This window comes from Pongo abelii, chromosome 8 (assembly GCF_028885655.2).
Source record: "Pongo abelii isolate AG06213 chromosome 8, NHGRI_mPonAbe1-v2.0_pri, whole genome shotgun sequence".
In the NCBI taxonomy this organism is placed as follows: domain Eukaryota; kingdom Metazoa; phylum Chordata; class Mammalia; order Primates; family Hominidae; genus Pongo; species Pongo abelii.
In genome coordinates this window covers 72,127,816-72,153,430 of record NC_071993.2, presented here as the reverse complement: position 1 = coordinate 72,153,430, position 25,615 = coordinate 72,127,816, and the positions used below count along the sequence as shown (strand labels likewise).

The 25,615-nt window shown below is 46.6% G+C and overlaps 1 protein-coding gene and 1 non-coding gene across 3 annotated transcripts in view; both read right to left on the bottom strand.

The window, feature by feature from the left end:
* The window catches only part of PSAP (prosaposin), a gene marked incomplete at its 5' end in the record, with an annotated part of 34,998 nt that extends 9,413 nt beyond the window's left edge, over window positions 1-25,585 (bottom strand). Inside the window, 7 exon segments of one of the 2 annotated variants that reach the window (NM_001133580.1) lie at window positions 72-128; window positions 2,253-2,396; window positions 3,117-3,317; window positions 5,361-5,486; window positions 6,081-6,155; window positions 8,623-8,756; window positions 25,495-25,585. In NM_001133580.1, the coding sequence (NP_001127052.1) occupies window positions 72-128; window positions 2,253-2,396; window positions 3,117-3,317; window positions 5,361-5,486; window positions 6,081-6,104 (552 nt within the window). 2 annotated transcript variants of the gene reach the window in all.
* Window positions 19,074-19,132, bottom strand: LOC112135317 (U7 small nuclear RNA). The gene has a single exon (XR_002916617.2). It is a non-coding gene; the product is annotated as a U7 small nuclear RNA (small nuclear RNA).
* Window positions 25,586-25,615: the final 30 nt, after the last annotated feature.

Sequence of the window (25,615 nt, the reverse complement as noted above, 5' to 3'; positions counted from 1 at the left end):
CAAAATTCCTAGAAATGACGAAACCTGAAAAACAAAGAAAAATGCTAACAAGGGGCCTCCGTGCCACCTACCATGTGCATCATCATCTGGATAGCAATTTCAGAATACTGGCTGATATAGTTCTTGCACTGAGGAGAGAGAAACAGACTGCTAAACAAATCACTGCAACAATGCACCAAAAACCAACCAACAAAAAACCCCCAGCATTTCCAACAGTGTCAACTGGTGACTATCAAGCAAGTTTCTAAAGTAGAACTTTATAACTGTCTGCTCTGGGCCAGTTTTAATAAGATGAAAATGACAATTTGGTTACTCTATCATTTACAGGAAATGTGTGCAAAAGACGTTTTGAAAATGTTTCTTAAGGGACCTTAAAGATTCCACCCTCCTGTCACCTTTATCTTATAACCTCACTTGCCCCAGGATCATACAGCAACTATTCAGTGGCAATTTGGACAGAAGGCAGCTAGGAGATACACTGCTTAGGAACTGGAGCTTACCTTTCAAAGCCATTTACACAATCTCAGATGGCATTATAAAGCTTAAATCCAGTAGAGTCAAGTTATAATGATTTTTAACTGCCTATTTTCAGACAATCTAGATACTTCCAGTAGACTCCACAGAATTGCTCTCTGTATTTGGGGAGCTTCTACAGAGAGAGGACCAAAGGTAACATGATACAGCTCTCACAGAGGGTTCAACTGGGAAACCTGTTTAAATGGTGTTATGCAAACACACTTAAAATGAGGCTACAGGATTCCTAGGCTTTCAAAATGAATGAATGTTCACCTGATTGACATTCCTAACGGAAAGTCAGAGAGAAACCCTCAGCTGGGCGTGGTGGCTCACTCCTGTAATCCCAGCTACTTGGGAGGCTGAGAAGAGGATTGTTTGGGCCCAGGAGGTAAAGGCTGCAGTGAGCTATGATTGTGCCACTGCACTCCAGCCTGGGTGACAGAGCTAAACCCTGTCTCAAGAAAAAAAAAAAAATGGAGAAGGCCTCATCTCCTAGAGCCGGCCACTCCACCCAAAAAGCCTCGCTAGATCCCAAAGGACACAGTGATTACAACCAGCTTCTCAGCTGCCAGTCTAGCAGGTTTCTTCAGTTGTCAGGTACTAAAAATGGCATTTTGGTTTTACACATCCACCTGAGTGTGATTAATAATCTTGGAATAGGGTCCCAGAATGAAACCATCTAAGTAAGGGGCCAAGAAAATGAGTTTCTGAGCCCACAGGACTAAGGGAGGCTTCCAGGTGAACCATGGTCAGTGACCATGCTTGCTGCAGGAGCACAGCTGGAATTCTCAGTGTCACATACATGAGCCAAGCTTTCAAAAATGGGGTAAATGGCCAGGCGCGGTGGCTCACGCCTGTAATCCCAGCACTTTGGGAGGCCGAGGCGGGTGGATCATGACATCAGGAGATCGAGACCATCCTGGCTAACACAGTGAAACCCCGTCTCCACTAAAAATACAAAAAAAATTAGCTGGGCATGGTGGCGGGCGCCTGTAGTCCCAGCTACTCGGGAGGCTGAGGCAGGAGAATGGCGTGAACCCGGGAGGCGGAGCTTGCAGTGAGCCGAGATCGTGCCACTGCATTTCAGCCTGGGCAACAGAGCAAGACTCCGTGTCAAAAAAAAAAAAAAAAAAGAAAAGAAAAAAATGGGGTAAAGGCCGGGCGCGGAGGCTCACGCCTATAATCCCAATACTTTGGGAGGCCGAGGCGGGCAGATCACTTGAGGTCAGGAGTTTGAGACCAGCCTGGCAAACACGGTGAAACCCCATCTCTACTAAAAATACAAAAATCAGCTGGGCATGATTGCACACACCTGTAATTCCAGCTACTCGGGAGGCTAAGGCAGGAGAATCGCTGGAACCCAGGAGGTAGAGGTTACAGTGAGCTGAGATCACGCTGCTGCACTCCAGCCGGGGCAACAGAGCGACACTCAGTCTCAAAAAAAAAAAAAAAAAAAAAAGGGGGGGTGGGGGGCAAAAAGTGTTTCTACAGTGTTCCTAATACACAGGGTGCATGGCAGGAAACAAAATCTTCCCAGAAACAGTCTCCTACTTTTTGTCCCCAGTTTTGTTACATATCCAGATGCCATTAACCAAACTAGATTCAAGTCTGCACTACCTATTCAAGCTGCTTTCTGGGAAAAAAGAGAAGCATGTTGTCTGAACACCCTACTCCAGCCTCCACAGCCCAACTCCCAGGCCCAGAACATCCCCAATGCACAAGGACACAAGGCTCACTATGTCGGCCATGCCAGGGCCCAGGCGGTCACACTCCTCCTTGACATGTTCCACCAAGGCCTGGACAAAGGTGGAGTTAGTCCGTACAGCAGTCTGGATGTCGGTCACCATCTGAATGCAGTCCTGGCAAACGTCCCCATTATCCTACAGAAGAGGCAGTTAAGTTGGCAACTTAAGAGGACTCAAATTCCTAGGAAAACGTCCTTATATACTCAGGGCTGCAGCATTAGAGGGTACTTACTGACCAGTTCCTAAGATGCTTTACAGGCTCTCAAATTACTGATAGGCTTAAAATCGATTAAGTGTTCATTATAGTAACAGTATGGTATAAAAAGGGGGTTTAGCATAAATAAAAAGGTTGGCCAGGCGCAGTGGCTCACACCTGTAATCCCAGCACTTTGGGAAGCCAAGGCAGGCAGATCGCTTGAACCCAGGAGTTTGAGACCAGCCTGACCAACATGGCAAAACAAAAAATACAAAAATTAGCCAGGTGTGGTGGTGTGCATCTGTACTCCCAGCTACTTAGGAGGCTAAGGTGGGAGGATCACTTAAGCCTCAGAGGTTGAGGCTGCAGTGAACCATGATCACACCACTGCACTCCAGCTTGGGTGATAGAATGAGACCCTGTCTCAAAAATAAAAGAAGTAAATTTTTTTTAAAGGGGGTTAATCTTTGCACATTTTAAATATCCCATTCTTTAGAAACTTCATGGTACAACCATTTAAAGGCTGGCTCATGTGACTGCAGAGTCATGCACAGAGATAAGCCCCAGTTTAAGAACCACACATGCACTCTCTACCCCTTTGGTCTCTCATCTCCAGTGCAACCAAAAATGGGTCCTCAGTGGCCAGCCCGTTGTCTTACCTTTGGCTGGGGCTTGCTGCGGGGGCCGTCCTGAGGGTAGAGGAGGAGAGGGATGTTGGCCATGAAGGGGGCCACCACCTCAGTCATGTCCAGCTCTGGGATCTTATTGGACTCCAGCTGCTTCTGGTGATTCAGCTCTGCCAGGTGCTTCTGGAGAGACTCGCAGAGGTTGAGAGCAGAGCACACCTCCCCAGGACGGCTCTGGTGGGATGGAAAGAAGCCCTGCTGAAAATCCTCTCCCCAGGGGAAAATAAGACAGACCATCTAGTGCCTCTGAATTAGTCCCTCTCTTTAAATCCCTTAAAAGAAACACAAACCTGTTGTCTAAATTCAAACTGCTCAGCATACCAAGAATGACAAAATTACCCAATCCGAGTGCCTAACCACACAGCGGCCCCTAAGCTTCCTCGATTCTCCTATTAGGCAATGATGCAGTTTGGCTGTGTCCCCACCCAAATCTCATTTTGAACTGTAGCTCCCATAGTCCCCATGTGTCATAGGAGGGACCCAGTGGGAGGTAACTGAATCACGGGGGCGGGTTTTCCCGTGCTGTTTAGTGATAGTAAGTCTCATGATCTGATGGTTTTATAAAGGGCAGTTCCCCTGCACATGCTCTCTTGCCTGCTGCCATGTAAGATGTGGCTTTGCTCCTCCTTCACCTTCCACCATGATTTTGAGGCCTCCCCAGCCAAGTGGAACTGTGAGTCCATTAAACCTTTCTTTTTTTATAAATTATCCAGTCTCAGGTATGTCTTTATTAGTAGCATGAAAACGGACTAATACAGGCTTCCTAAATGTTACCTCTTTCCCCTCAGCTCTTCTTTAAAGGAATAGGAGGCCAGGTGCAGTGGCTCACACCTGTAATCCCAGCACTTTGTGAGGCCGAGGCGGGCGGATTGCCTGAGGTCAACAGTTCAAGACCAGCCTGGCCAATGTGGTGAAACCCCATCTCTACAAAAATACAAAAATTAGCCGGGCATGATGGTGGGTGCCTGTGATCCCAGCTACTTGGGAGGCTGAGATGGGAGAACCACTTGAACCCGGAAGGCAGAGGTGCTGTCAGCCGAGATCGTGCCATTGCACTCCAGGCTGGGCGACAGAGGAGACTCAGTCTCAAAAAAATAAATAAATAAATAAATAAAGGAATAGGAGCTTCTTGTTAGAGGAGAAGAGTCAGCAATTCTAAGCCACTTCCCCACAAAATGAGCTAACACGATGGCTTTCAACACCTTCCACATGCTGATAGCTCCCAAGTGTTTCACTTTCGTAATCATACCCACCCCGCAGACATCTCAAACTTACCCCTCATTCTATCCCGCCCGACTAGCTCCATTTCAGCAAATAACACCACCTTCATCTTCTCAGAAGCCAGGGAGACATTTGTAGCTCTTCCTCTCCTATACATCCCCCTCATGAGCAAGTCCAGTCCATTGAATCCTCCAAAAGAGAATCTGCATCTGCCATTTCCACTGTCCACATCACATCTCACTCACAAAGCAATGACCTCCTGAGGGTCCTGTCAGCTTCCCCACCTGCAGCTTCCCTCAATGGGACCTAGACCTAGACCAAACCCTTTGACAAATGCCCTTACAATCATGACACTCCAAGGCTGCACTTGCAATCCTTGAAGATGGCCTAGAAGGCTGTGTATGACACAACCCCTGCCTTCCTCACCAGAACCTTGGTCCTGTCTTGGGACAGTCCTGCCCCACTGGCCCTCTTCAGTTACTTAAACACCTCTTCTTTGTCAAGACCTTTCCAAATTCCACAAAGCTAGCTCCGTGTTCTTTGCTAAAAACCCAGTCTGTGACACAGTGTTTGTGTCTGTGTATAATACATGCTTGATGAATGAAAGTCCCCAGTACATTCCCTGAATTATTCCTTAATTATAAGTTCACAGAAATAAATTCACAGAAATGAGGTTTTGTGCTTGCTCAAAGGGGTCAGTTAAAGATTGGACATGATCTATCCAACCCACATCTCTGAAGGTTATGCCGGTTTACATTCCTTCAGCAGTCCGACCAGTCCCCAGCAGCTGCACCCTTGCTAACCCCAGGGCAAGTTACATACAGACTGGCCTGCTGTGCCAAAGGAGCTATTCTGGATGTCAAACTGTAGCAAAATGCTGTTGAGGAATTCCAGAGCTAAGAACAGACTTTCCATTTTAATCAATCTACTCTGGGCCACTGCCTCTCCTGGGCCCCAGAAGCACCTTCAAGGAAAAGCCTATTCCCCATCACTTACCATTTCTCCTTTAATGATGTCCAGGATGACAGGGAGGTAGGAGTCCACTATCTCCTTGCACGAAGCAGACATGTTCGGTTTCGGAAGCCAGTCACAGGTCTTCTCCAAGTAAACAAGGATCTCCTCCTACGAGAGGACACCAGGGTCAGAATCAAGACAGGCTTTCTTCCCCGGAAATAAATGGGCTGAAGGCAAGAGGCCCTCAATAGCTCCCAGAAAAACCAAGCCTGGAAAACAGCCAGCTCTCAGGGAAAAGGACTTGACCATGTTACCTATGGCTCTATCAGGTCAATCAGGCAAAAGCAGACAGGAACATTCAAAATGAAGATCCTTGGACCTGCAGTCTCGCAGGCACAGGGAATTCTAAGCAGAGATGGCCAAACTGGACCTAGGTATTAGTGGCATGCAATATAACATCTCAATTAACTTTGGGCATTTAGTCCCAGGGTCAGCAAAGTAGGCCCTTCAGCTTATTTTTGTACAACCCAGAACTCAAAGAATGGTTTTTACATTCTTTTTACATTTTTAAAAAGAGACTGTGTGACAGGGACAGTATACGGCTCATATAGCCTAAAATCTTTTCTCCTTGGTCCTTTGTGGAAGACATTTGCCACCCTCAGGCCTACACCATTCCTCTTTAGACACCCGGAATCACAGCTCTCTTAGGAACCAGTGCACGTGCCCGTGGCTCAGGCACCATCCCCACTCACAGCCGCTCACCTCAGTGGCATTGTCCTTCAGCATATCACCAGCTGCGGTGACAACGTCTTTGCATATGTCGCAGGGAAGGGATTTCTAAGAGAAAGAATACGAGAAATTTGTATTTGTAGGACACAAATTCACACCCCACACAGCTGGAACTCCCCATAGCCTTTTCGCTATTCTCTCTAACCAGGGATATGATCGTGACCACGCTCCCGTCACATCCTGGTTCTCCACCCTGCATGAGCAGCGCTGTGGCACGGCAGGGAGGGAAGAGGTGTGACTCACCAGAACACACTGTGATTTACAGGACACAGAACCTTTGCTCATACCCACACAGCACCCCACATGGCACAGGTCAATTTCACATCAATGCTCACAACACCTCTGAGGAAACTGAGGCTCAGGTGAAATCAGAGTCACATCAGTATGGCAGAGATGTGGGTGGGACGGAGAAACAAACGCCCCACCCACCTCTGAAGGCACACCCACACTGAACCATTCACCTGCGCTTCCTCTGCCTCCCAGGCATGTTAACGAGGCAAGGCCACGCCAAAGCCAATCTTCTGATTGGCACCAAGGCCCCCACCTGGACCAGAGGCCATGGAAATTCTAATTGGTTCCTGCGGCCCTTGGGGAAGAATGCCCAGACTCCCTTCTTGATGTCAACTGACTTTCCACCCATGGAGAAGAAACATATCTGGGTGAGACTGAGGAACACCTATGAACTTAGCTGCATTTACAGAAACCAACTTGAACCTAGTCAGGCTAATACAGTCATCCTTTGGTATCTGAAGGGGCATCAATTCCAGGACCCCCGTGGACACCCAAACCCCAGGATGCTCAAGTTCCACAGACAGCTCTCAGCATCTGTGGAAACACAGGGTCAAGGGTACTGTGCATGGAACCCTATCAAGAGAGGGCCAGGCCGGGCGCGGTGGCTCACGCCTGTAATCCCAACACTTTGCGAGGCTGAGGCAGACAGATCACGAGGTCAGGAGTTCGAGACCAGCCTGACCAGCATGTTGAAAACCCCGTCTCTACTAAAAATACAAAAATTAGCCAGGCATGGTGGCACGCACCTATAATCCCAGCTACTTGGGAGGCTGAGGCAGAAGAATTGCTTGAACCTGGGAGGCGGAGGTTGCAGTGAGCCGAGATCGTGCCACTGAACTCCAGCCTGGGCAACAGAGTGAGAGTCCATCCCAAAAAAAAAAAAAAAAAAAAAACAGAAGGCCAGGCCATGACAAGACCAGTCAATCAAGGAAGTTTTAAAGTCCTTACTGGACACACATTAAACCTGGAAACAGGAAGTAGTATTAAAAACAAGATTGAAGGCAAATTAGAAACCAAATCTGAAAGTAGTTTCAGGCCAGTCGTGGTAGCCCACGCCTGTAATCACAGCACTATGGGAGGCAGGAGGATGACCTTAGCCCAGGAGTTCAAGATCAGCCTGGGCAACATGGTAAAAACCCTATCTCTACAAAAAATACAAAAATTAGCCGGGCATACTGGTGCACATCTGTGGCTCCAGTACTCAGGAGGCTGAGGTGGGAGGCTCACTTGAGCCTACAAGGTTGAGGCTGCAGTGAGCCATGATTGTGCCACTGCACTCCAGCCTAGGCGACAGAGCCAGACCCTGCCTCCAAAAAAAAGGGCAAGTATGGCCACAGAAGGCAGTTTTCCAGTGAATAATTCACAAACTGTTTCTAAAAGAATGGTGCTAAGCTTTCTTCTCTTACTGAAGGAGCAGTAGTGGCCACTGACAAGTTTTTTAGAACCCAAAGTCCACTCAGTCAAACACAGCCCGTACCACATGATGGCCGGTACAGCCCCAAGTGAGCCCAGGGCAGCAGCTCTGCATCCAGCTGGCACGGTCAGCAGAGCATCTCCTGAGAGGGCTTGGGACCGTGAGGAACACACTCGTGGCTTGTCGCCTTAGACGATGCCCCACATTAATACGCTACATTTAGCATTATTTAGATGAAAAATCAGTGCTAGCTTCCTCAGTGTAGTTACAGCTGGAAATCAATTTTAAAAGGCAACCGCACTCCAGGATCTCAATCAGCAGTTTGCCTGTTTGAGAGGAGTGAGGAGAGAACAAAATATGAAACGGGCAGAAAGTACCTGAAAAGCTCAGCATGTAGTTTTTGGAGTGAGTGACCAAGGATAGAGCCACGCCCATGTGCCCAGTGGTGGGAACAGGCACTGCCAACCTACTGGCCTCTTATCTAAGGTGAGAAGTGGGATCTGCACAGAGGCCCAGAGGCAGCATGGGGCAGGCACCTGGAGCCGCAGGCATGGAGGACCTCATCCTGTCTGCCACAAGGGACCAGGTAGCCTCAGGAGAGTGAAACCTTAACCTCTCTGAACCTCCATCTCCTCTGCTGTAAAATGGGTACATTCACCAATAGGTCCTGCCTCCCACACAGGGTCACAGTGAGAAGTAAACAAAACCAGGCAAGAAAAAGTGCTCTGTCAATATGGCAGTGAGTTACAGCTGTTCTAAGGGGACCCAAGAGGAGTGCTGGGGCTGGGACTGGAGGGTGGTGGCACTCACCACTGTTGGCTTGTTCCAAACGGTCTGCAGGCAGTGCTTCACTGCCCCGCAGTCGGACGCTGTCTTCACATTCTGGCACCACACTGCCGAGCCTCTGGTGCATTCTTTCAGTCCAAGGACCGGGCCGGCTAGAGCTAAAATGAAAAACAATGTGAGGAGGTGGCCCATTTTGTAGCAAACCAGGTCGACCTGACTTATTTCCCCACGGCTGAGGGCGACTGTCCTTGAGCTGGACTCCGCTACTCGGCCCCTCACCAAGCTGTATGGGACACCAGCCACACAGATACACGCCTGTCCCGGTCAAGAAGCTGGCTTGTCAGTCACAGGGCTGGAAGGGACTCATTTATCTGGTTCACTTTCATCCTCTCTAACTACCTTTAAACAGTATCAGGGAGTATCAGAACTTTAACCTTAAAATGTTTCCATAAGTAACAAAAGAAACCATAGGAGAAAAGACTAACAAATTCAAATACAGGGAAGATTTTGACTTCTGTAGAATGAATAACAACCGTAGAATGAAGGGTTTTTTTAAAAAAGAAAAACAGGCCGGGCACGGTGGCTCACGCCTATAATCCCAGCACTTTGGGAGGCCGAGGTGGGCGGATCACGACGTCAGGAGATCAAGACCATCCTGGCTAACACAGTGAAACCCCGTCCCTACTAAAAATACAAAAAAAAACAATTAGCCAGGTGTGGTGGCGGGCACCTGTAGTTCCAGCTACTCGGGAGGCTGAGGCAGGAGAATGGCGTGAACCCAGGAGGCGGAGCTGGCAGTGAGCCGAGATTGCGCCACTGCACTCCAGCCTGGGTGACACAGCGAGACTCCGTTTCAAAAAATAAATAAATAAATAAAATAAAAATAAAAATAAATCATACCCTTATAACATAAAACAATGGCTCATGCCTGAGATTATATGGCTCATGCCTATAATCTCAGCACTTTGAGAGGCCGAGGTGGGGATCACTTAAGTCCAGGAGTTCAAGACCAGCCTGGGCAACATGACAAAACCTCATCTCTACAAAAAATTAGCCGGGCATGGTGGCACGCACCTGTGATCCCAGCTACTCGAGAGACTCAGGTGGGAGGATAGCTCGAGCCCAGGAGGCAGAGGTTGTAGTGAGCCGAGATCTCACCACTGCACTCCAGCCGTGAGCTACCATACCTAGTCCTGAAAATATTTTATAAACTGCCTTGAGAGTGCCTATGTTTCTTAAAACAGGTCCTTGATTTTAGAACCAAAAAATGGGGGAAAAAAATCCTCAGATTCACATCTCACTTCTAGCCCAATTATTCAGCTAGGAAACAAGAGATTACATCAGACTACACATAGAAGATGGTGGCATGAGGGTCAAACTCCAACAGGCATCTCAGTAGGGTTGAACCAACTTTTGCTGCAATAGATACTTGACCCAAGTCTGAGACAAAAAAAAAAAAAAACAAAAAAAAACCACTATCACCTGAGAAACACACTTAGAACCTCAGGAGTCTTGCTGTATGCTGCTTCCCTCTGTAAGCCAATTCTACATACGTGTGTAACACACATAGGAAACACGTGTTGTATAGGTCAGTACGTGTTCTTCCTCCAGGAGAGGGAAAGGAATGAACTGCTTTCTTTCATTACTACCTCCACAAGCTACTCACACAAAGACTGAGTCCCACAAAGCTCGAGCCAGATCACCTGCACCCCTTCAGACACAAGCAAATGAATTATTCATCTGCTGCCCAAGTTATAGCCTTCCCTGTCCCCTGGGAGCAAAATCACACACACGTCCAGTTCGCAACCTCAACCAAGCTGGCCACATTCCAGAGGCTGCTGGTTTGGACTCTAGTTTCCAGGGGAAAACATGTGCCAGATGCAAATCAGTACCAAGCTCCCCAGATGGCTCACAAAAGCTTAGTTAGCCCGCAGTGTAGCCAAGCATGGCTGGCGCCAGCCTCAGTTATAAATCTCAGGGGAGCGGTGGAGAGGAGGCAGAATTGAGTCATGAGGGTAAGGGCTCTGGGGACTGCGCGGTCACAGAGACAGCACAAATAGGGGCCCCAGACCTGATAACTCCCACCACACCCTAGCAGGCCCTGGGCCCCTAGGACTCTGAAAAGGACCCATGATGACACCACGATACACTGCCTAGCCCTACCTCCAAATCAAGATGAACAGGAGGCTACCAAATGAGTCTCTAGGCAGAGGAAGGCAGAGTGATACACAGGGAAGCCAGAAGAGGATGGGCTCAGACCTCAGGAGACCAGAGCCAAGACAGGAGTCACCACCAAAAGCAGGGGCAAGTGCCAGCACCCCCCATTCTTAAAAATGCTCATCCGGTGTAATGTCCACCCAGCTACTTTCTCCAGCCTTCTCAGCAGGGAACTAGCTACAGCTGACCAAAATCTAGAGTGTTTCCGGACCACAACTCACTCTCACAGGCCCATGTGAGAATACTTTGTAGGTTGCCTACTTCCTCTAGGAATGTGAAACAGTAATCATTTTCCATGATGACTTTGTTACTTGTTTTGGTCCGGCCAACCTGGACTGAAAATAATCTTGGGCAGCCCCTTGTATCTAAAACTGGCCCAGCTAATACAAACTGACTGTCACTTCCCAATCCATGACCTACTGAATGGCAGCAGGCTTCTTCCTCAGATCTGGAGGGAAAAAGGTACACATGATGGAAAATTCGGTACGCCTATAAAGTCAAGTTCCATCATAAAACAGACTTCCGTGGACATAGGAAGTAACACGTAAATTCCAACTCCTAGAAAGTGCCTTCTTAGCAAGACACCCCCTTCTACCTCCAACCACAAGCCAAACATAAAGGTGCATATTACAAAAACGGCCTGTAGTAACGGATTCCATCTCCCAGGATGAGCGACATGATGACATATGTTCATAGAGACTGCGTGTCCTCAGGGCAGGCACTGCTGGGTGGTGCTGGGGAGCTCCCAGCTGCCAAGAGGTGCAAAGCCCACTCCCACAGCGGATCTCCTAAGAGGGGATCAAACAGTGGGTCAGAACCTTTTGGGGACATGGATCCCTTTCCCAGAAACTTTATTACACACAAATTTCTCCTAGCACTTGAGGAACTTCTCAGGCCCCAGCTGTGGATTAATCACAAAGCTCTACAGGCAAGGGTGGTTTTTCTCCACACAAGCAGGTAAACAACCCGGATGAAGGCATGGCTACCAGCTCCACTGACTGCGCAGAGCCCGAGGCCCTCATGCCAAAGACCAAATGAACAGTCACAACTTTCTTTACCCCAAAGAGCAGGAGGAACAGACATCTAAGTAATGGTGTGTGACCCCACGCATCGGTGGGAATGGGAGCGGCAAGGCAATACTAACGGAGCCTTCCTCAAAACGAAATTGTAATTGGCACCTGCAAGATGGTGATAGAAAAGGCTGGTTACGTGGAGAGGGGGCGGGGAATTCCAGAACATTCCAAAGGAGTCCAGTTCTCTGTGGGAAAGGGAAGAAACTGTCCTGTCTTTTCAGGAGCGAAGCCAAGGGAAGTAGCGGCAGCCAGGCTGCAAAGGCAGACAGATCTCAGGTGCTTGGGGAATGGTCTCACCTGCCCCACACACCCCAAGGTGAGGCCTCAACCCTGTGGGCGATACTGCAGGAAGCTTCAGGGATTTCTGGGAGGGACAGGACAGGCAAGCTCATGTGTGGGTCTCAACCACCCAGGCACAAGGTGGCAGAACTGAAGAGGAGGTGGGAGATACCAATGTCAGGCACCTAACTGGAAGGCGAATTCAAAAACGTCCACATGAGAAATGGGGGCAGCAAAAGCCGAGAGGCTAACACAGAGTCCAAGAGAACAAGATGGGCAAATGGCACTAACAGGGTTCCATGAGAAGCTGTGCAGACTCAAAGGGAAAGCAGAACAGCAAGGGCCAACAGCACCAGGAGACACACGCCCATGAGCACTGTGAGCTGCTCAGCAGAGGCCAGGGAGGGGAGGGCCCGGGGCCCCACCCAGAGAGTCCCCTGGAGGACTGGGTATGAGTGACGGGAGAAGGAATGTTTCAGAGACAGGCATGGTCATCTCCAAGTAGGGGGAGAATCCCGTACACCTTCCACCAGGGTGTGGAGCTGGTATGAGTGGCTCCAAACCACCGATCTCTGAACAATGAGTAGAGGGAAGCAGACCACAGCTCCAGGTAAAGAATGCATTTAACATCCACCCAGGGGCATAAAAAGAGAACGGATTAGCTGGACATGGTGGTGCATTCCTCAGTAGTCCCAGCTACCAGGGAGGCTGAGGTGGGAGGATCGCTTGAGCCCAGGAGGCGGAGGTTGCACTCCAGTGCCCCAGCACCACTGCACTCCAGCCTAGGCAATAAAGCCAGAACCTGTCTCAGAAAAAAAAGAGAGAATGAGTGGCATCATTAGGTGATGACCTCACCAACAGTGGAAGCAACCAAGCAGAAACAAAATGCATAACTTATGAGCAATTCTATATAAGAGGGATCCTTTCGGTGGTGGGCTGAACTAAAAGAGCTCCGAGGAGCTCCAAGTCTTCATTCGAACAAGGCAGATAACATTTTCAGCATTTATAACTAATAAATAAACACTACCCAAAAACACTTTCTGGTGAGTTATTTCTCAAAACATGTGGCCAGCAAAGCCTTTAATCTCTATTCTCATCCTCCCACACCCTACCCCACCAGCTTCCTTCTCTGAGGCAGTATGCTGAACTCCAAAAAAGTTCTTAGAATGTTTGACCTCCTGAAGATTTCCAATTAAATGTGTCATAAAGACATGAACAGCACTCGGGGCAAATTGAGCACTTCACTTCTTAGTTCAAGGGCCTGGTGAGACAGCTCGGAACAACGGGCTCTTTTTTTTTTCTTTTGAGACGGAGTCTTGCTCTTGTCGCCCAGGCTGGAGTGCAGTGGCACGATCTCAGCTTACTGCAGCCTCCGCTTCCCGGGTTCAAGCGATTCTCCTGCCTCAGCCTTCTGACTAGCTGAGTTTATAGGCGCCTGCCACCACACCCAGCTAATTTTTGTATTTTTAGTAGAGACGGGGTTTTGCCGTGTTGGCCAGGCTGGTCTCGAACTCCTGACCTCGTGATCCGCCCGTCTCGGCCTCCCAAAGTGCTAGGATTACAAGCGTGAGCCACCATGCTCGACTCCACAATGAGACTTTTTTAAAGACATAGATTTCAGGGCCATGTGCGGTGGCTCATGCCTGTAACCCCAGTACTTTGGGAAGCTGAGGCGGGAGAATCACTTTGAGCTCACAAATCAAGACCAGCCTGGCAACATGACAAAACCCCATTTCTACCAAAAATACAAAAATTAGCTGGGTGTGGTGGCAGGTGCCTGTAATCCCAGTTACTCAGTAGGCTGAGGCAGGAGAATCGCTTGAACTCAGGAGGCAGAGGTTGTAGTGAGCCAAGATCACGCCACTGCACTCCTGCCTGGGCGACAGAGCGAGACTCCATCAAAAATAAGAAAAAGAAATAAGCTATTATTATTCTATGTCTCTGTTGTTTACAGTCAAATCTAAGCCCAACTAATATACACACTTAATCAACAACCTCGCTTACAGAAAGGTCTCCCAACAACAAGTGTTTCCTGGCTTACCCCAGTGAGGATACCGAAAAGCCCAGTACACAACACAATCACAAAAGATTTTCTGAAGCGATCTTAAAATGACAGGACAACATTTCCTAGAATGTGATAAAACAATCAGTCTCATTATTTTAGCCATACAACATATGCTTTTCCTCTTAAATATTTTAGTAACATGCTAAATACAATTTGAATCTAGCTACAAAAAAAGGGGTAACAGAAAACGCATGCAGCCTCCCAGTGCTGACAATCAGAGCCTACATTCCACAGGGCAGCAGATCTGCTGCCTGGGTAAGGCGGCACCATGGCAACAGGCAGGTTGCTAGGAAACCAAGAGAGGATAACCCCAAGAGGGGCGGCTTCTACCACAGGTCCCCCGCATTCAGGCATTTCTCAGAGGAATTCATGCACTTCCATTCCCTAAGAGTAGGAGATAACGCAATGCACTCAACACTAACTACTCAAACAGCTAGTGCCACAAATATCTTCTATCCCAAAGAGCACTTGTCTCTTCTTCATAGATAATCCTGCCTTTGGAAAACAGTCTGCAGAGCAGAATAAAAACACAGCTCACCGAATCATTCAGAATAGTATACGCTCAAAGGTAGTCTCCCTTGATTTGGAGGAGTTAAGGTCTGAGAGTCCTCATATCACATAAGAAATCAGTGGCAATAAAGCTCTTAAGCTCACTAGGCTGACATCCCATCACGTCTGGCCTCAAAGTGTTAAAACAAAGGTCCTTTCTTTCCTGCTTCTCCTCTGTTGCTACAGCCTCGCTTCTTAATTTTCCTTACAAACCAGATGATTCCAGGGCAGGACATTATCTACACAGAGAAGGCAACAGAGTCCTCAGGGAAATTACCTTGTGCAGTAATGACTGAAGCTGGGGACAAGAATGCAATCTTCTCAGATTGTATGCAATGGAGGCTTAATTAATTTGGGGACAATTCCTAACTAGTTCATTCAAGGGCACTGTAGTCCAATAAAAACTCCTAACAAAGCTTTTCTTCCAAAGCATCAACATATCAGGTGATGATCAAAGAACTTAGATCACGTTAGATAAGATTACATGGCAATCCATGACTGAAAAACGAGCCCTTGGCAGGACTATCCAGATTCCAGCCAAGTGAGCAAGTGGAGGCAGGGGTCAGAGGGGGGCTCTGCATGGCTCCCCATCCTCAAGAAAGCTCTGCTGCAGATCCAGCATGCTGCATGGCAGTCAGTGCAGGCACCCACACAAACTGGTGCTGGCTCCCACACTGAGCCTTGCTAACCAGCTGCGTGGTCTCTGCACATTTGCAGAAGATAATCATATGCTAAAAAAGGTTTCATGCAAACCTTGTTAAAGAAATTCAGTATTCTGAACTTGTCTCATATACTGTTTACTAACTTAAAAGTTCTAGATATATGTGAGTCTACTATAAATGTCACGTTTGGCTTCCTTCAGTTAATACTTTATAGGAATACTGCCTTCATTTGAAATCTAAAATGTTCAGACCACAGCATGGGTCACGGGAGGATATCAGACTGGCCCAGAATTCCGATTTAGTTGCTTTCACCACAGAGGGCTGTTATGAGAATTAAATGAATTAATGTTCAATAAAAAGCAGAACGGGCCAGGCACAGTGGCTCCCATCTGTAATCCCAGCACCTGAGCTCTGGAGTTCAAGACCAGCCTGGGCAACATAGTGAAACCCCATCTCTACTAAAAATACAAAAAATGGCCAGGTGCAGTGGCTCACGCCTGTAATTCCAGCACTTTGGGAGGCCGAGGCGAGTGGATTACTTGAGGTCAGGAGTTTGAGACCAGCCTGGCCAACACAGCCTGGCCAACACAGCCTGGCCAACACTGGTCTCTACTATATCTATCTATCTAATCTATCTATCTATCTATCTATCTATCATCTATCTATCTATCATCTATCTATCTATCTATCTGTCTATCTATCTATCTATCATCTATCTATCTATCTATATTAGCCAGGTGTGGTGGCACACACCTGTGGTCCCAGCTACTCAACAGGCTGAGGCAGGAGAATCACTTGAACCTGCAAGGCAGAGGTTGCAGTGGGCCAAGATCAAGCCACTGCACTCTGGCCTGGGTGACAGAGTGAGACTCCGTCGTAAAAAAAAAAAAAAAAAAAAAAAGCAGAACATCTCCGTATGGGTTAGCTATTATAATTTCTGTAGTTTCTGCAAATCATCTAAACCAGTGGTTCTCAAAGTGTGGTCCAAGACGCCGAGCATCCCAGGGACTCTTTCAGGGGGTGAGGGCAAAATCCTCATAATAAAACCAAGACATCAGTTGCCATTTTGCTCACTCACAAATGTCCAGTTGAGTTTCTGCAGAGGCATGTGACATGACACTGCAACAGACTGAATGCCCAAGCAGCTAAGAATCCAGCCAGGTGTTAAAAGGATTGCAAAAATGTAAAACAGGCTGCTCACTAAATATTTGTGTTTTGGAAAATATTTTTTCATTAAAAATATAATACATACAATAAATATATATGTTAACATGCAATGGTTTATCAATATTTCAAAGCATTAATTTTTAAACACTGACAGTTTAACTTATGTTAAATATTGATAGATACAGCCCACGTAAACAAAAGCTCTTTGGGGTCCTCAATAACTAATTAGTATATAGGGATCCTGCAACCAAAAGTTTGAGAGCCTCCAAGCTAAACATCTCAAGAACCACCAACTTCTGAAACCAAAAGTGGGAGGGATAATTTCCTCAACTTATAGCTGCTTCCCTTTTCAGATTTGCCTCAAATCAGAGCCACCACGAACATCTAAATTATATTAGACTCCCCTGTACCTATCACCTACATAGAACCCTCCCCAAAAGGTGTGGGAGGGGCAGGTCCCAAACTATTATCAACTGTCATAAAAGTCAACACTTCATTTGCGCCCAAAGTCACTCTTAATTTCATAACTCCTAAAAACAATTTCTTAAAATTAATTTCAGAAAAATAAAAGATAATATTCTATCTAATCATGACAAAGGCTCGGCACTATGAAGCAATGAAGTTTCAGGCACACTAGCCTACACTTCCACAGGTGAAGTCTACCTGGCTACACCTCCCGGCACTCATCAACGCTGAGCACCTGCTATGTGCCAAAACTGCTGCACATGCTGCAGACACAGCAAGCGATCAAGACAACACACACATCACAACGCCAGGTAACGGTGAGTGCTACAAATAAAGCAAGGTGGGGTGGGGCAGCTATTTCCGACAGATCAGTGGGGAACTCTGATAAGGCAACGTCAAGCAGGGACCTGAATGCATAGAGAGAGGAAGCCCCATGGGTTACCCAGGGAGGAAGATGTTCCAAGGAGGTGGAATTCAAAATGGAAAATCTCTGAGCACCAACAAGGAAGGGGTCAGGAGGCTGCAACAGCAGGTCAGACAGAAGGGAGGGGGAGGGGCTGAGAGGTGGCCAATCACCAGGTAACGGGCGACCTTGCCGACACACTCTCTGAGTTTTATTCCTAGTGCTATAGGAAGCCACATGGCCCTCTGGTATCAATGCCTGAAAAAGAGACTTACTCGTACAGAACAACATCCCATCACGGCTACTGAGAGAGTCATAAGTAACATGACAAATACTGGCCAAAAGAACTTTCTCTGCATCTTCTTCAATCTTAGTCATGATGTTTCCTCTCATGTAAATAATTTTTCAAAGGCAGTATCTGTCCAAATGTGGCCAGAATTTACAATTTTTACATTTGCAAGTCTCATTAGAATTCACCTAGCAGTTTATTAGACGTCAATGTTCATCAACAGGGATTAAAAAGACACATCCATACAATGAAATACTTAGCTGGGAAGTGGGAAGAGATTAAGGAGACCTGACAGCCAAGGGCAATGTGGCATACTGGGTTGGACCCAGGAACCAAAAAATGGGATTAGTGGAAAAACTGGTAAAAATCCAAATAAAGTTTGCAATCTAGATAGTGACAGTGTCCTGATATTAATTACTTGCTTTTGGCAAACATACCATGGTTACACAACACGTTAACAGTAGGGGAAGCTGGGTGAAGGGCATACAGGAACTCAGTATAGTACCTTTGTAACTTTTCTGTAAATCTAACATTATCTCAAATTTTAAAATTTAAGTACATCTATCTGTGTTAGCATGAAATTACCTCTAGGATATACTGTTTAAGAAAACAAAAAGAGAAATGCAAATGAAACCACTAAGTCATTTTACTCCTATCAAATTAGCAAAATTGAAAGTTTTAACAACATCAAATGTTAACAAGGGCATGCGGTAACCGGAAATTGAATATGTTATGGAACGGCAACTGCCAAGATCATTTGCGAGCACTTCTACAATCGTTAGTTACTCCACAACTCAGCAATTCTGCTCTTAGACATATACCCTAGATAAATGTTTTCCATGTACACAAGGAGACATGTACAAGAATTTTTACAGAAGCAGGCTGTAATAGAAAAAACTAGAAATTATCTAAATGTCTATCACTAGAATAGAAATGATATAGGCCAGGCTCAGTGGCTTATGCCTGTAATCCCAGCACTTTGCGGGGCTGAGGTGGGCAGATCACCTGAGGTCAGGAGTTTGAGACCAGCCTGGCCAACATGGTGAAACCCTGTGTGTACTAAAAATACAAACATTAGCCAGGCGTGGTGGCGTGCACCCATAATGCCAGATACTCGGGAGGCTGAGACAGGAGAATCACTTGAACCCAGGAGGTGGAGGTTGCAGTGAGCCAAGATCACACCACTGCACTCCAGCCTGGGCAACAGAGCAAGACTCTGTGTCAAAAAAAAAAAAAAAGCAATTATATAAATGGAATACTATATTGTAGTGAAAAGGAAATAGATCTACATATTTTCTTTTTTGTGGAGGGCTTTCCAGTAAAAATCAGAAATCCTTCTAGACAAATTTAAAAGGCATAACAGTACTCTACACATTTTCAACATAGATAAACCTCCCTAGCAAAACAAAAAACTAACCTAACAATATACAGTGGTCCCTCCTTAACCATAGCTTCCTTTTCTACCGTTTCAGTTACCCACAGTCAAATGTGGTTTGAAAATGTATTCCCACAGTCAAATGTGATCTCAAAATGTATCCAGAGAAAGACCACATTCACATAATTTTTGTTATATATTGTTTTAATTGTTCTGTATTACTAGTTGTTGTTAATCCCTTACTGTGCCTAATTTATAAACTAAACTTTATCACAGGTATGTATGCATAAGAGAAAACATACTACATATAAATAAGATTTGGTCCCACCCACAGCTTCTGGCATCCCCTGAGGGTCTTGGAACATATCCCCCAAGGATAAAGGGAAAGACTATTTATTGGATACGATATTTGCAAAATGTTTAAAATATCCAAAACAATACTCTATACACACTGCTGAAGCTTCTAGTCACATATATGGAAGGAAAAAGACCTAAGGGGGAGGAAAAACAAGTCCAGGAAGGTGGCTGTCTATGGGGGCAGCTGGGTTATCAGGTTCCATTTCTTAACCTGGGTGTTGCGTACACATGTGTTTATGATAATCACTTTTCCACTTTTCAAATGTTTCACAATTTAAGGAGCAACAAGCAAAACAGTCAGTAGAATATACTACTATTTGTGTTAAAAAGAAAAAAGGCAGAAGGAACTCACACATGGGATGTACCTCTGCAAGCTTCTAAGGGAGCTGCTACCACGCTGTTTGGGGAGCGCCTGGGGACAGCAGTGGTGGGGACAAACCTTGTACTCTATACTCCATTCTACTGACTGACCTGGCTTCCCACGTCCATCTATTATCTACTCTAAACAGCTCGCCTCCATTTACGAATGGGGAAATCGAACTAGGGGGCTGGAACAGACAACCTCAGGTCCAGGGTTAGTGACAACAGGTCTAGACCCAAGCATTCGGGTTACCAGGAACCAGCTCTGATCTGCTGGGCTGCTCTGATGTCAAGATCACCTAGCAGCTAAACCTAGTTTGGCTACCTAGAGTATGAACTGCCTGCCAACTCCCTCCTAACTGCTGTCTACCTACCCTGGCTTGTTTTCCTGACTCACTAATTATACCCAGCATGTATGTTTTTAATAAGTCAATTTAATTTTGTTAAAGTCACAACGTCCTTTGAAATGAAAGACGCCAAAGGAAATCACAAAATCAAGGGCAGAAAATAGGTCGCTGTGCTGGTGGGGACAAAGATATTGACAATACATTACTTTTATTAGTGGTACAGCAACAAACAATACTAACTAAGCCCTTTTCTGTATTAACCTAATTTATTAAAGCTAAACAGCAACCCAGTGAAATAGGAATGATTAATGCCACTTTACAAATGATGAAATACGGGAGAGTTTAAGCAACTTGCCTAAGGTCGTACGGCTACTGTCAGCAATGAGATAATGTGAAACTTCCACTCCACATTATCATCTTGTCCCAACATACAAAATTACAAATGCCACAAAGTTATTTTTTGGAACTTCATGTAATAAAAAATAAAGCAATTAGTACTTTTGCAACAGCCAAAATCTTCATCCCAATCACTGTATTTATCATCATTGTTTTAAAGCCTTTAAAAAAAAAAAAAAAAAAAAAGCCAGGTGCGGCGACTCACGCCTGTAATCCCAACATTTTGGGAGGCCAAGGCAGACAGATCATTTGAGGTCAGGAGTTTGAGACCAGCCTGGCTAACATGGCAAAATCCTGTCTCTACTAAAAATACAAAAATTAGCCAGGCATGGTGGCAAGTGCCTGTAATCCCAGCTATCAGCTACCTGGGAGGCTGAGGTATGAGAATCACTTAAACCCGGGAGGTGGAGGTTGCAGTGAGCCGAGATGGTGCCACTGCACTCCAGCCTGGGCAACAGAGTAAGACCCTGTCACACACACACACAAAAAAAAAAGGCAAGCAGGGCAATGTAATTCTAATTAGTACTCTCTTTCATTGATCTGAAGAATAGCCAGACCCTCCTTCCTGGTGGCAGAACCAAAAAGGAGCCAGAAAGCAAGGCTTACAGCCTGGTAGCCAGTAACCTAGAATCTCTGCTAGAAGCTGCCTCCAAAGCTGCCATGCACACCTGTCTAAGTGGCTTTGGTCTCGGGCTTGAGAACTTCCTAAGCATGCCTCATTAGGTGCTGTTCCCAGCCAGCAACACCCCGCCCTACCCTTCCACTTCCCCACAGCTGCCTGGACATCCCATGGTCTCATTCACCAAGCAAATGGAAGACCAAGTTCTCCTTTCCCTCATCTACAAAATGCCACACCAATCAATCCAATACACTTCAACTCTCATAGTTTGTTCTCAAAACAACCTGTCAGGGCCGGGTGCGGTGGCTCACACCTGTAGTCCCAGCACTTTGGGAGGCCGAGGCGGGCGGATTACTTGAGGTCAGGAGTTCAAGACCAGCCTGGCCAACATGGTGAAATCCCATCTCTACTAAAATACAAAAAATTACCTCCCATTTACCCGAGTGTTCAGGGAAGAGGGTCCCTTGGTTAACTAAATATTGTGGTTAACCATAAGCCCATATATACCAGAGGTGGATTTTATAGGCATGGTGGTGGGCACCTATAATCCTAGCTACTCGGGAGGCAGAGGCGGGAAAATCACTTGAACCCGGGAGGCGGAAGTGGCAGTGAGCCGAGATCACGCCACTGCACACCAGCCTGGGGACAGAGCAAGACTCCATCTCAATAACAACCTGTCAGGCTTTTCCCTTTCGGATGCGTCTCTCTCACAAGAGAGAGCTGCTCTCCTTTCTCCTTTCTTCTGCCTATTAAACTTTCTGCTCCAAAAAAAAAAAACCCGTCAAATGTACTTCAAGGACTTGACAAATCACTGATTTGTTAAAACAAACCCTTCTTTCTTCAGGAATTATACTCTATTTTCACAGAATAAAACTGATTTACTATTGATAAACAGATTTATCCAAAATCCCTGACAGGCCAAGACCTGAAGTTCCTACTGATATTCAGCAGGCCAGGCTATAAATTCACATGTTATTGAAAGAATATATATAACACCCTCTAGCATCCCCAGAAAACACACCTGTCTTAGCGTGGTGTAGACAACATTCAGCGGGCTAGCCACCACACAGCTGACAGCTGTCAGGGCATCTAAGCTTCAGGGAGCACCTACCACATCCCAGGCACCATCCCTCATGCCTTACACCTAGCTCATGAACACGCTCCTTTTTCCACCAGAGGACTCACCCAACAGCAATACCCTCCATGATCCCATTTGTAAAAGTTCAAAACTGCAGCCTTTACATCTATGGTGTTCAAAGGTTAACAACGTTTCCTTCGGGGCAAGTGGGACAGGGCAGTGAATGGGTGAACAGGGGCTTCTGGATGCACTGCTCCCCAACCTCGGGGGCTGCTCACTTTGTGGTAATTCATCAAGTTGTCTACTTAATCGTCCATGTATGTAACTTACACTAAGTTTTTAAAAGTTAAGAGGTCCATGTTGACAGAGGGATATGGAAAAAGCGAGCACTGTGGAGTCTTGGGTTCTGGTCCTGGCATCCCCAGTAAATGGTCTATGATTTGGGAGAGTCACCTCTGGGCACCTCCACGTCATTCCTTACAAAGGGGTCAGATTAGATGCTCTCCAATTCTCTCACGGTGTCATGGCTTTGCTTTCGCTTTTAGGTGGGGAAAAAAGACGGGCAGCTGGATGGGCAGAAAAGTAACTCAAAAGCAAGTGTCTCTACCACCAGGACATCACTGAAACACAAAATACAAAGCCCGTCCCGATTCAGGGTGGCATTTTGTACTACGACAGTGTCACGAAGAAAGTTCTAAGTGTCTCTCGGGCAGCAGACAACGGCTGCAGTCACCAGGCACTTTCACTTAACAAAACTCATTATCATGTCTAGAAATTTTAGGAGTAACATTTTAAAAATATCACAAAGGGGCCAGAGCTGTGAAGGCCAGGGAACATTCAAACACTGTTATCAGCACTGACTTTGGCCTAATCCTAAAGGTAGGACAGCAAAGTTAAACCAAGGCCGTTACAATACCTCCCATTTACCCGAGTGTTCAGGGAAGAGGGTCCCTTGGTTAACTAAATATTGTGGTTAACCATAAGTCCATATATACCAGAGGTGGATTTTATATTTCCCAAGACACAGTTAAATCCCTTTCGGGTGATGTGAGTGAATCAGAACTCTTAAGGATCTTGTGAGGAGTGACTCAACGTCAACAAGAACAATGGATAATGTAAAAAGAAAGAAAAAAATTGCTCTGAATCAGTATTAAAAATTTAGAGACCAGCATTAGTTTATTATACAGACCATGGAATAACAGCAGTATAAGCTTGAGTATAAAATCAAAATGATTTTTTTATAAGCAGATCATCTTTCATTGTGTACAAGTAAAACAAATTTAAGAGCTTCGTATAGGGTCAAGATACATTCTTGAGAGCTGCTGAAAGCTAACTCATTTCTTTGGTTTTGCACCAACCCTGTCATCCACTTTGTTACTGTTTATTAAAATTTGGGTAGCTAGGTTAAAAATGGCAGCCAGCCCTTAAATTACATATAGTTACTAAGAAACAGAAATTGTGGTGGGGGCTGGGTGCGGTGTCTCACGCCTGTAATCCCAGCACTTTGGGAGGCTGAGGCGGGAGAATGGCTTGAACCCGGAAGGCGGAGGTTGCAGTTAGCCGAGACTACGCCATTGCACCACTCCGGCCTGGGCAACAACAGCGAAACTCCGTCTCAAAAACAAAAACAAAAACAAAAAGCAAAAAAAAACACAGCCAATAGTGTGCAAGACTTTCTTTTCTCTTTTTCTTTTTTTCACAGGTGGGGTCTTGCTATGTTGCCCAGGCTGGTCTCCAACTTCTAGGCGTCCCAATGTGCTGGGATTACGGGCATAAGCCACCGCACCCGGATGCAAGACATTTCAAAGCAAGTGAAATGAGGACCCCATGGCAAAATAACTGGACCACAAAACCCTACAGCACCTTCAATACCTATGAGAATTAAGCTCTGATTTTTTTTAGCTTGTCCAAATTCCTATCTAAGGGGTGTAGGGAAGTCATACCCTACAAACCATAAATTCTCATCAGATGGGTTTTATTTGACCCCATATATTGTGACTTACTTTCCAATCTGACTCTGGCATAACATTTTATAAAACAAGGGGAAAAAAATCAAAATATCTAACCCCAAAATATATTTCCTTGCCATACCTTGAAATCGCCCTGCAAAGTCTCTTGTGGGAAAAATCCACATTCTATAGAGAATCCCCCTTCCCCTATGTTTTCCTTCCTTCCTCTCCAGATCCAGGAGATAATCAACTAAGAGCCAGTCACCCTTTCATTTCCATAGAAACATTTTACAACGTGCTCGCCCTCTTAGTCGGCTACCTGAGAGCTTCCTCTGCACAATAAAACTTGGTCTCCACAATCCTTTATCTTAACTTGAACACTTCCTTTCTATTGATCCCAGGTTTTCAGATAAACTCAACCAATTATCAACTAGAAAATGTTTAAATCTACCTATGGCCTGGAAGCCCCCCCCGCCGCTTTGAGTTGTTCCACCTTTCTGAACCAAACCAACGTATTTCTTAAATGTATTTGATTGATGTCTCATGCCTCCCGAAAATATGCAAAACCCAGCTGTATCCCAACCACCTTAGGCACATGTTCTCAGGACCTCCTGAGGGCTGTGTCACGGGCCACGGTCACTCATATTTGGCTCAGAATAAATCTCAAAATATTTTACACAGTTTGACTCGTTTTGTCAACACCTAGAATCCAGAGTAAATATAAATGCAAATGTCAATATAGATGATACACATGTGCTTCCTGCAGCTTCGCTACCCTTACAAACAGGCAACTGAAGCCAACAGCCAAAGTGTCCTGCGGGACGGGACTCCAGCCCACCTCGATCACGTGCGCCCAGCACAGGCACAACACAGCTGCCCAAGGGGTCACCCTACAAGACCCACCCACCCCCACAGCGGGAAGCGCAGCCTGAGGGAAGGCCTCGGGGCCCCAGCCGTGCAGGAACTCACTAGAGCCCCGAAGGAGATGCTGCCCAGGGCCCGGGCCGTCCTTCTGGGGGGCATCTTCGCAGCCCGCCCCCGGCAGCCCCCAGCCGCCCAGAGAAAGCCAGCGAACGCGCCTGCGCAGTGCGCGCCCCCTCGCCAACTAGGGCAGGGGGAGCAGAGGGGCCAGGCCCGGCACAGCCCATTCTGGGGCGGATGGACGCTGCGAGGCACCTCCTCCCCAAGATGAGGGTCCCAGGGCTTACCCGCGCCCAGGAGGCTGGCCAGGAGGAAGAGAGCGTACATAGCGCCGTCTGACTCCGCAGTCTGCAATGCGGAGCGTCAGCTGATTCCCCGCAGATATAAATCTGCCCTGCCCCAAAGCCGTCCAGTGCGCAGGCGCTAACCCCGCCCCATCCGGGCCT